This window comes from Candoia aspera, chromosome 4 (genome assembly GCF_035149785.1).
Source record: "Candoia aspera isolate rCanAsp1 chromosome 4, rCanAsp1.hap2, whole genome shotgun sequence".
In the NCBI taxonomy this organism is placed as follows: Eukaryota; Metazoa; Chordata; class Lepidosauria; order Squamata; family Boidae; genus Candoia; species Candoia aspera.
In genome coordinates this window covers 117,389,385-117,401,471 of record NC_086156.1, presented here as the reverse complement: position 1 = coordinate 117,401,471, position 12,087 = coordinate 117,389,385, and the positions used below count along the sequence as shown (strand labels likewise).

The following is a 12,087-nucleotide window of genomic DNA, read 5'->3' as shown; positions in this document are numbered from 1 at the left end:
CACGTCCCCCCTCCCATTCCCCCCCCTCCTTCAGACCCAGCTTGAGTTCCCCACGCAGGGGCCTATTTTGCTTTCAGACGTTTCTTCCCTTAAGGAGCATTTTCCTTTCCCCCAAAGTCGCGCCTGAACAGAAGGGAAACCCCTCTCGCTGTGCTCTTACTTGTTAAAAGCCAGTCCCACTCCTCGCTTTCACCACTGATTGCAGGGCGTCGTAATGCAGAGCTCAGCTGGCCCCTCGGTCCACTTTTACAAAGTGGGTCACGGCGTCCCATTAGCAGGGATACCCACAGCGGGGGGGGGGGGCAATGGAAGCCGCTGGGCCCACGGGCTGGGGGGGATCGACCATCTCCCGGGTCCCTTGCCGGGGTCCAGCGGTGGGTGGGAGCAGACGGAGCCGTGCCTCTTCCCGAAGCCCGTGGGAGTCACCCCAGATTTACAGGTATGCATTAAGTGTGTCACCCAAGAGATCCAAAGGTCCCCCAAATCTTCCCTGCTAAAGAATTGGGGAACTAAAAGACTGGAAAGGTGTGTGGAGGGGGGGGTCTCCTCCCATGGAGCCAAATAGGCACCACTGCACTCTGTCTGAGAACTAAGGGATGAGCGACAGGCTGAACTGCATTATTGACTCATTCCGGAGGGGGTTTAGGTAGCTGTACGCTGCCCAAGAATGGCCAAAGGGGGAGCGCGGGCAAATTAAAATTGGAAGGGCGTTACTAGTCCTCATGCTTCTCTCCCCACAAGGAGGCCCCCACCCGCCGTACGCCAGAACGCCTTCATTCGCAGATATTCAGGAGCAGGGCGGTTTGAAACACAAAGCGCCGTTGAGCCAGTCCTTCTCCTTGCAGTACTGGTTGGAATAAATACCACGGGATGAATCGTTTGAAACCCAGCTTAACTCTTCTCCCTGTGTTGCTTGGCTGCAGTTCCTAGGCTTGGCGGGCTCTCCGAGAGCCGTCCCCAGACACTCATTCGAGTCTGGAAGCGCGCAGGCTGCAAACAGCTGGGTTTCCACTCCAAATGCCGCTTGTGTGGGTCTCTGATGCCGGCCGGGTGGGGGGAGGAGGAAGGATGGTGCAGGCAAGGCCTGCCCTCCCCGCCTTTCCCAAGGCTCCTGCTGAATCCCTGGGCTGGCCGCTGTATGAGCTGAGCTAGGCGTGGAGTTGTGCAGGAATGCAGGACAGTCATGCCAAAAATCTGGGCCTCCCGGGTAGCGCTCCGAGGCTGTGGGGAAGGATGTGGGCTCCCCCCATCGGAAGTTCTTCCCAAGCCCTAGTGAGCCCAGATGGACGCTGCTCCCCGAGGGGTCTTCCCCTAGGCAGGGCTTCGCTGGGGGGGGGAGCTTCCCCTTTCCTTCCTCCCGCGTGGCCGGTCCTGCGGGCACCCAGCTGGTCCCCTCAGCCAGCCTCTAGCATCTGCCTCATTCAGTTTCTCCTCCAACTGTCAGGCTGCACCTGAAAACTGACATGGGTTAATATAATTGATTATGGAGAGATGGGCCTTATTGCGGGCCGTTTAGTTAATTACGCCTGGACGGGGAATCGCACTCGCTAATTGCCGCTTTTGGACCAGGAGGCAGAATAGCTGCAGGTGCAGCGCAGAACGGGAGCCAGAAGCCCCCTGGCTCTTCTGGTAAACTGCAACATTCCCCAGCCTGGTGTGGGACAATGCATCCCATTATCCCACCTGGCAGAGCCGTGTGTGGTCGGGGATGATGGGTTGTGTTGCCTGGAAGGAGCCCAGGTGGGGAAGAGCCAGCTTGGGGAATGGACTCGGGGAGGACAACGGCACCAGAGGCTCAGTAGGCGGCTTGGAGTAAATCCTTGCTCCCACTGGCCCCATCTCAAGTCAGTCGGTCCCCAAGGATTGTTGAGCAAATACCACGGGAGGCCTCGAAGGAAGGGTGCGAGTCTTAGTCCGTGCCCACAAACACAGGTTAGTCTGCATTATAGATTAATTGCAGACTTTTTCACAGAATCCCTTTCTCACATCCTTGGAACCCGAGGGTTCCAGCTCCAGCCAGCCCATCCAGCAGTCAGGGACGGTGGACATTATGGGAAAGGCAAAGATGCGTCCCTCCCGCTACTCGATGCCGGGTGGCCGCCGAGAAACCCATTTACTTTTCACGGAGACCTTACTAGTAAAAAATGGGAACGACGGAGGCACTGCCCGCTGCAGGCCTGGTACTTTATTTATAGGATGCTCTTGACCAACCTGAGGAGGAAGGGGAGGCCCTCAGTCCAGGGCGTCTGGCTCTTGGTCCCAGTTGGGGTTTTCTCCCCGTGGTTTGGGACCCCCACTCTTCTTCGCAACCATGACCTCGTTGACCCCCAGCAGCGTCACTGCTATCTGAGTGGCCAGGAGAATGCCTCGGCACTTCACCAGGAACGGATCTAGCACACCTTCCTTGGTGGCGTCCATGGTGGCGGCCTCCTCCACGCCCAGCATGATACCTGTGTTCTGCAGGCCCAGTTGGTGCTGCACTTCCATCTTGGCCATTACCTCATTGACTGGAAGGCCTGAATTATCCGCCAGGGTGGCCGGGAGACTTTTCAAAGCTTGGGAGAACTCCAAGATGCCGTACTGCTCGGATCCGGGGTAGTACATCCCCAGAGTGCTCAGGCGCACCGAGAGGGCCATCTCAGTGGCCCCGGCCCCTGGCAAGAGCCGTGCATCGGTGCCCAAGGCCTTGTAAGCATGCACCCCATCTCGGATGGCTTCCTCCAGACAATGCAGCATCGCGCTGGTGGCCCCTCGGAGCACAACGGTGGCCAAAGGACAAGTGGTGCCATGTTGACTGAAGACCACCACGGTGGTGCTGCCAATCTCCGTGGTGTAGACACGGTAGCAGTGCCCAATGTCCTCGGGCGATGGCAGGCTGGCCTTGAGGAGCACGGTGGCACCCACCGTTTTGCAAAGGCGCTGCAGCTCCACCCGGGAGGTCAGCCGCACCACCATTATCTTGTACCTGTCAGCATGGAAGAGGGCCCATTCGTCGACCTTTCCTCCTACCACCAAGACGTTGACACCAGCTTTAGCAAGACCCAGGACTTGCTGGACTATTAGATTCTCTTCCGCTCTGCTAAAGTTTTTCAGCTCGGCAGCTCTTTCAAACACGACCGTGTTCTTTGCTTGCAATCTGGAGAGGCCAAAAGGACAACAGTAGGCCGCAACACGGGCTCCTTCTACTCGCTTGATGATCCCCTCTGGCTCCGTGGAGATGATCATCCCCTCCAGGACGTGGGAATCCAAGATGCCACCCCCAGGGACTTTGAAGACATGGATGAGATCTGGGTTGAAGGCTGAGTGGTCTCGAGGCAGCACCGAGATGCAGGCCGTGGCCACCAGCCTGGACAAGAACTTCTGGCAGCCAAAGATTTTGCTGCCCATGATGGTCTGCAATACCCACTGCACCTCCTCCAGGTTATGGGGGTTTTTCAGCGTGAAGCAGACAAGGCCGGGCAACAGCCGGAGAACTTCTTTGCAAGCCATGTCATAGCCAGCTCGAATGTGGACAACCGGGAGCCCTGACCGCAGCAGCTTCTCGGCGTTCTCCAGCAGGGCTCCAGCCAGGAGGACCACAAAATTCGTGCCGTCTCCTGTTTCTTCCTCTTGCGTTTCAGCGGCTGAGCGCAAGAGATATGCCACAGGGTTCTCCAGTTCCAGCTCCCTCAGAATGGTGGCGGCGTGGGAGGAGTGGAAGGTCTTGCCCAGGTGGTTGACCACCAGCTTGTTGTGCCCCAAGGGGCCGTAGCAAGTGCGCAGACAGCGCATTAACACCTTGCAAGCCATCAGGTTGCTGAAGAGGGTCTCCTGCAAGCCGCTGAAGTACTTCATGCCTGCCTTGAGCATCTGAGGAAGACCAGGGGCCATTGGGACGTGGGATGCCATGGCCTGTGGAGAGAGAAGTGGTGAGCTGGCGTGGAAAGGAGGCCCCATCCCCAGGTTTGGGTGCGGTTTGAGGATGCCCAGATAAAGAACTTTATTCCCAAACATTGATGAGTAGAAGCAAGCCCTCTCCTCAGCTTTCTGGAAAGGAAAGTCCTCCCTCTCTGCCAACCTGGATCACTAGCTTTATCTCCAAGGGAGGCCTTCGATCTCCTCTCCCCTCAACGCCTTTCATGAAGGGTGTCCATGAAATGTGGTCAAAAAAGTCAACTGTACCGTCATGGCAGCCATTTTGACTCTTTGGAGCATACCGTGTGGATGCTCGTTCCCTCTTGTGCACCCACGACTGCTCCCCAGAGTTGTCTGCACAGTACCTCCTCTGCCCGTTCCTTTATTTTCAACTCCCATCATCCCCAGCCACCATACCTCTGGACCCCAGGCTGGGCAAGGCTGCCTAGCTCTAACCCACCGTAGGAACGTGCTATTCCTCTGCTTTAAGGCTTCAGCTGCTGCTTTGATTGTCTCTTTTTCAGGCGTTGTTGCCTTGCCACAAATCATACCATGAAGGGTGGCATACAACGTTTTAAAGAAACCCGTTCATCACCATCGCATCCTTGCCTCCCCCCTCCCTTGTCTCCACTCCCCTCCCCTCTCTCTCTTCTAATTTACAAACCCTTTGGAGCTGGGAACCTCTTCCGGTTTTGTTTATAGATGGTGTGGTATAAATTAACAGGAACGAACAGTGAAATCGACAGACCCGCATCTATCGTGCTGCCTCCCAGGCTTAAACCCTACCCTGCCCCATCTCAGTGCCAATGGCTTCCTAAAACATGTTGCACTGGGGTCTCCCTAGAGCAGTGTTTCTCAACCCGAGCAGCTTTAAGATGGGGGGTCTTCAACTCCCAGAATTCCCCAGCCAGCAATGCTGGCTGGGGAATTCTGGGAGTTGAAGTCCCCCCATCTTAAAGCTGCTCGGGCTGAGAAACACTGCCCTAGAGGCTTAACCCCAAATAGTCCCAGATTAAATACACAAAGGAGGGCAGGGATCCCCATCCCCATCATCTTCTCTAGACATGGCGCCACCCCTAGGCTTCAAGGCTAGCCTACCGCGAGAGCCGACAAGCTGGCCCACAAGACCCAAGGCGTGAGGAAATACGGCAGGGGCTCACGTGGCTGAAGTGACCGGTAAACGGCTGCTGCGGTGGGAGGAGGCGTGTGGGGTGATGTCACACTGGGGCATTCCAGAGGGCGGCCCTGGCTCTACCCCACTGTGCCAACGGACTGGGAAACCGCCAGCTTTCTGCTCACTTTGGTGCTCCGGCAACTGGGCGCCACAGCAGTTACAAGAAGCGTTGGGTTTTGTGAGCAGCCCCGCGCTATTCCTGCCTGCAAGGAGATCAGGGCCAAATTGTTGAGGATAGGTGCGTTCGAGGGTGCTTGACTGGTTGAATCATCTTCTTGCAGATGTGCTTCCAGCTGTTGATAGGGCTTTGGCTTTTTGTCATTTGAACTCAGACAAGTTTGAGTTCTTAATCATAGCTTTGGCCTAATCTTGTTTTGGTTTCTTTCCATCTAGCGTTCTTTTCATTGCTCTATTCTCTTTTATTTTATTGTATTTTATGCTATGCCGTATCGTTATGACCCATGGCTGCAACAATACACTTAATTTACTGAATTACGTACTCGGCACCGCGCTGGGCCCTCAGACTGGTGTGTTTTTTGATGCTTCTTCCACCGTTTTTTTGATGGTAGCCTAACCCAGCCAATCCCTTCCACTCATATCTTTCTTGGGTAATAGCCTATTCAGAACTGTTGCAAACTGCTGGGGGATTTCTGCAACGGGGAGCAGCATGCAAACGTTTTGAATAATTAAAATAATAAGGTCCAGAGGAGGCTAGGGGTGGGAGGCTTAGCAGCTTGGCTGAATGGCCTTATTAAGGATGGAGCAGGGAAAGAAGGAAGCCAGTCTGAAAAATCGGGGCAGTCCCTGAAGGTGGGGCTGGGAGAGACTTCCCAGGACTGGTAGCAGCTGGATTGGGGTGTTGCGGGCCTAGCAGACTTTTGGGTCTCCCCTGAGGCCAACATGTCTTCCTTCAGACTTTTGGACAGCTATTTCTGAAGTGAACTCTCTCCAATAAATATGACACCACACTGTCAGACCCCACCCCCCAAATATTCCCTCCTCTGCTTGGGATATCAATAGGGATGCCTGCAGGATATGGTTGAAAAAGTCAAGATGCTGACCTTGATGGTGCGATCCAAGGGAATTTGGGGGGGCTGACAGTGTGGTGTCCATAAGGGACCCCCTGGGGATCCTGGCTAGCTGTGAATCTCTCTCCACGCCCCAAAAAGACCGCCCAAACAAGCTACGTGTCTTGTTGTGCTGCACCGTTGCAGTGGAGAGAAGGGTGTGTGTGTGTGTGTTTTGTAATGGGATACTCAGAAAGCCATCACCGGATAATTTCCTTAATGATGCTCCATAGCTGAAGACTTTAATGGCTTTGGAAAAAGAGCCCTCGTTTATCCAGGTCACCTGAAATTCTCCACAGCAGCTGGACTATTTCAGGAACAGGCTTGCAAGAACAGGTTGAACTGGCTTGGTTATTAAAGATTTTTCGGCTCACCTGTCGCCTCAAATTACCAAAATGAAGCTCCTCCAGCAGAGGAGTGAGAATCGACTGGTGGCAATGCCAGAGCTGGCTTAAAAAAATAGTCCTGGTGCAGCAATTTCCCCATCACACGCCTATTTGGTGGCAACCAAGTCAGCGTCACGGGCCGAGAATTCAGCGCGCACGGGAGGAATCCTTCCAAGGGTCGCATCCCTAAATGTATGGGGAAAACGATGACAAAAAGAACTGAAGATATCAACGCTCCCTCTTCTTTTAAGCCATTTTTCCCAGACCGCGTTTCTCCATCTCTTGTTCCCCACCCATCAGCCGATCTGTCCTCGCCATCCTGTTGCGCTTTCTCTTTCACATGATAATGGCTCTGCCAGAAGAATTTGGCTCGGGATTTATAGCGAAACAACGGTATGAGTAAAGGGAGGGAGGAGAAGGCCAGACTACGAATCCTAGGGGATCCTGGGGAAGAAAGGATGAAGTTTGCCTAGTGATATTGTGGCTAAGAAATGTTGGTGACTTATTGTGGTTCTTTTCTTCTCTTTCCTTTTTAAAAAAGCTTGCAAAATCCGGAGTAGACTTTTCTCTTTAAGTGAATCCTGCTTCAGAGTGCCTCAGATGTGGAGAGAGGACAGAAGCACTTTCGAGTGGTTCCAAGCCATGCATTTTTTTCCCACGTGGTGCAAGTGGGAACCTCAGTGCTGGTCCTGCTGCGTCTGAGGAAAAAGCAGGCTTTTCCAGGTGGTTTCTGGGACCAGAGTTTGCCTGGAATTGCCAGTAGAAGACCTAGAAACAAACAGAACTACGATTGGCTCCCGGCTTGGACAAATGACCGACATCCTGAACACCTTCAGGAGTAAGAATGGTATGAAAATAAAGTTAGTGATGATCATAAATCATAGAATCCTAGATTGGAAGTGGTGGGGCTCTGAGGCCAAGTCCGTCTGACCCCTAGAGATCCGAATTCAAGCATCCCAGAGTTGCTGTGCATAAAATCAAATCCCACTTGGGTTTAACTCAGGTTTCCTCAACCTCGGCAACTCTAAGCTGTGCGGACTTCAACTCCCAGAATTCCCCAGCCAGCAAAGGAAACCTGGTTTAACTGACACTGTCCCCCTCTTCGGGCCAGAATGAGTCCTACATGATTGTGTAGGGTGCCAAAGGATCTTGGTCAACCCAACCACTTCAGTTAGGAGCACTCAATGTTATTAAAGAGAGTATTATGAGAGGTTAGTTATGGTCCCTAAAGATGCTTAGCTCAGCCACAGAGCCGAGGCAGCCTTCCTTGAGGTGTGGGGGATTTCAGTGGTAGCGCTGGTGACCCGTTGGTAGTCCCCCAGCCCTTTCCTGTGTGGTGTCCCTGGGGCCTCGGCCAGCATTTTTTTAATCACAAATCTGCAACTTTCCGCAAACCTTTTAGCCTGCAGCCCCAAGCCATTCTGTTAGAGACCTCAGTGTTCACCCCGTTTCCTTCTTGGCAGCCTAAACCCTTCCCATCCGTTCTGATTTTCAGCTTTCCAGATGACCCCGTTTCTCCATAGGCTTCCTTTGTTTGCAACTTCACGCCCTCACTCCAGCCCTTTCCTCTGCAACATTTCCCCGCTGGTCCTCTGTGCATGCTCTCAAATGCTTGCCTGGCCCTTCGGTTGCATTAGAAGCAATCTGTTACAGTATAATCAGCGAGGGTTGCCAAATATCTGTGTCACAAAAATCTGAATAAACCAAATCGATACACCAGCAAGGAGTGTCGTGCTAGTTCACTACAATTCGGCTGGAGCAGAAATCCATCGCTGCTTGGAGTAATTGGCCCCGCTGAGTGACGGGAGGGGGGTGGATTCAAAAAAGTGGGGTTTTTTTTCCCTGGAATTCAGTCAGAATCAGCCTGCCTGAAATTTAAGACCGCGATGCCGTGTACTCCGTTCTGGGATGATAGAGAACAGATCTGGGCCGCTTTCTCAGCATCCTTTCCTACAAGAAAAACACAATTATATCTCCCTTTGGCTACCTTTTCTCCAAGCTAAACATACCCGTTGCTCCCCATCTCTTTTTATAAGTCTTGGGTTTGGTCATCCTCCCTGCGGCCCCTCTCTGCCCCAGTTCGTCTGAACCTTTTGTTAAGCGTGGTACCAGACACCGGGTCTGACCTGCGCAGAATAAAGTGGAATTATTGTTTCTCGTTTTGGAGAGCCTACTCTGGTTGAGGCAGCCTAAAGCTGCTATGGCGCTCTTAGTTCCCACGTCAGACTGCTGACTCACAGGCGGCTTGTGATCAACTCTTATTACAAGACCCTTCTGACAGGCGCCGTTGCCAAGTCAGATAACTCCCAACTGGAAAACTTTGCACTGATCGCTATTCCATTCCAGTCTGTCATTCCCAGCTTGCTCCTCTCACCCATCAGCATCATTGTGATATTTTTTTCCCCCTAGATATCCGACCTAGCTTGGGGTCAACCCCAGATGTGATAAGCCCTCCATTTTTTCCTCTGAGCTATTAATAAACATTTGGACAAGGAAGGTGACGAGACTTTTAGCATGAGCTGCATCCACTCTGGCTCGGTGCACAGCAACGGACGGAGAGAGAGAAAGAAACCAATTCTTTTTACTTATTTGGGGAAAAATACCTCCGTCTCAGAATTGCCAGTTGCGGCGATGTTGGGCGGAGGAAGCTTCTCCATATGAATGAGTGTAGCTGGGCTGTGTGCATGGCGTAAATGAGTTCAGGCAGGAGGGAGGGAGGAAGGCTTGCCTGCCACACCGCAGGACTTCCTCAGCGCCAGACCAAAAGTTCTCCCAGACCTGATCAAAACCACAGTTTTGAGACAAAGAACCCACAATGTCTGGTTTTGATCTAGCGATGTTGGGAGACCATCGCCTAATGGATCCTGGCAAAGCGGTGTCTGCTGGTGGCATTGCAAGCGAGAGAGGGAGACAGGCAGGCAGGCAGGCAGATCGGTGGAGCTGCCTGGAACTGGCTTTTCCAGCACGTGTGAAAACTGCGTGTCTCCTCTCTCTCCTGTCTCTGCCGAAAGAGAAAAATCCATCCAGAGCTTCTTGCTTTTGCAATGCAGTGGCTTCCGGGTTGCAAATGGTTGCCAGTCCACTGCCAGGGACCTGGGTGGCCTGGCAGCTGGGCACAGTCTTACCGGCCTGGGAACTATCAGCAATCCTGGATTGCTTGCAGGTTCCCCAGGACTGCATTGTTAGGCCCATAACTCCTGGATGCCACCGTTCCTGCCCAGACAGTGGCGTGATGTTGACTAAGTTGGCAAGAAAGGGCATGGCGGTGAAGGAAGCAGGAGGTGGAGCTCAAGAGAAAGGGAAACGGACATGGCACTTGGAGGGTGGGAGAGGGAGCTATTTTTTGCCTTTAACAGGTTTCCAGTCGAAAAATGGAAGCAGAGAAAGGAGCTTCCCTGCCCTGGAGGCCAGAAAATTGGCGTTCGCTCTTATGCCCTAAGCCTCTGTCCCAACAAAGGAGCAGGAAGCGTCGTCCCTGCAGAGGATCGGTGGAAAAAGGGACCAAGGGGGTTGGGGAACATTCATTGATGGACAGGTCCGATGGATACAGAGGGGTGCAGAAATTCACAGCTGCATCATTCTAACCCAAATATGGCTGTTCTCCGGTTTGGGAGGGGAGAGTTTCTGCTCTGTGGGTTTGTTTTGTTTTGTTTCTTTGGCCACAGCAAGCCAGAGGAGGCTAGCTCTATTGGGCAAATGACTTCTGCCCGGTTCCCATCGAACCTCCTCCCAAGGTAGCTCTGAACTCTCGCTCGCTCGCCTGATCTCCCTCTGCAAACAAAGATGGCTGGAGCGACCATTGACTCCAGGCGCATTTTGCCAAGCCCAGAGCACAGCCTAATTGCCCATTAGAATGGACAGCCTCCCGCTTTGCATAAAGGGCTCAGAATAACAACCCAGGGCAGCGGAGAGAAGGCAGACACACTTCCCCAAAGGGTCTTTCCAGGCCTGGCACCCTCATTTAGGGACTGTCCCCCACACCCCGAATTATCTAGCCAACAAGCTTTCCTTAGCAAGGAAACAAGGCCTCGGGGCCGTGGGGGCAACCTCTTCCTGGCTAGGGGTCACTCTTCACCCTCGGATGGTGAGCCAGGAGCCTTGTTCCCCGAAGATGTCTAAAAGGACATTTGCCTTAATTTCCTCGACCTTTAATTAAACCAAAATAAATGGATAGTCCTCACTTAACTACCACAATTAGGACTGGAATTCTGGTTGCTAAGCGAAATGGTCATTAAGTGAATCTGACCAGATGTCACCACCTTTTTTGCAGTGGTTGTTAAGCGAACCACCACGGTCATTAAGCAAGCCACATGGTTGTTAAGCAAATCATGCAGTTCCCTGTTGATTTTGCTTGCCAGAAGCTGGGTGGGAAGGTTGAAAATGTCAATCACGTGACCACAGGATGCTGCGACGGTCATAAATGTGAACCAGTTGCCAAGTGCCGAAATTGTGATCATGTGACCTTGGGGGACGCTGCGACAGCCATAAGGACGGGTCGTAAGTTGGTTTTTTCAGCACCATCGTTAAGTCTGAACCGTCACTAAACAAATGCTTGTTAAGTGAGGGGCCACCTGTATAGTTAACCTGACTGCTCTCCAGACACCTTTCTTGCCTTCTCCTTGAAAATTTCAAATTGGCCTCAGCTCTGGGGGGCTCAGGGGTGGGGCAGGACCAACCCAAGAATTGAGAGCACAGGCTAGTTTGCAACACCGTTTTCATGCCACTTTCGACCTAAACACCGAATCAGTCTCTCCTTTGCCCTAGCCCAAGTTCCTATCTAATAATAATTTATTAAACTTGTATTTATGTCATCCTTTGGGTCTTGGCAATGGCCTTGCGCTTTCTCTGAGCTTGGGCCAAGCCGACTGGGCCGTCCTGCGAAAAAGCGTCCGACCTGCTGCCCTCCGGAAATTTGGGCCACAAAGCTGAAACTTGGCCTCTTTCAAGCAGGATATTTAGATGTTTATGATATTTAGGTCCTGCCACCATCAAATGATGCTCAGTGCAATGCATGCTGGGAATGATGCTAAAAGAGGGTAATGCTGGGCATCATGATGACGATGATTGCCTTTAAAACTCAGGCACCCAAGTTTGGCTGGAGCTGATAAAAACTTGATCCCTGAATTGGGGAGAGAAAATCACTGTTACCTTTTGCAAAAGTGGCTTTTTTGCCCCCCCTCCCCCGCAACAATACAAATCACACGTATTTCAGGGAAAGCAAAAAGCGTTTATTAAGAGGGGGTTATAGGGTACAGAAACAAATGGTGCATACATTGGATATATGGGATACGCCACAAAGCAACTCATCAAACAATACAAGTCATTGATTCGAGGTGAGAATTGAACAAAAGAAAACATTGATCACAGATAATATTCCAGAAGTGGCAGATTCATGGGTTTCGTCACTCCCTTTCCCAGCCAGGTTTTATCTAAATAAAAATAAATAAATCTTCCTTAAAACTCGCAAGTGTATTCAAGGACTTCCAGAATACGCTCCCTATTGTTCAGCTGCTGAAAAGGCTGGTTCTTGCACATAAAAAATTTAAAAAATGGTTTGGGCTAGAAG

The 12,087-nt window shown here is 52.2% G+C and overlaps 1 protein-coding gene across 1 annotated transcript; it reads right to left on the bottom strand.

Moving 5' to 3' along the window:
• Positions 1–2,232: 2,232 nt before the first annotated feature.
• Positions 2,233–3,888, bottom strand: LOC134497480 (T-complex protein 1 subunit theta-like). Its single transcript, XM_063303137.1, has one exon. The coding sequence runs from the start codon at positions 3,886–3,888 to the stop codon at positions 2,233–2,235; it is 1,656 nt and encodes a 551-aa protein (XP_063159207.1).
• Positions 3,889–12,087: the final 8,199 nt, after the last annotated feature.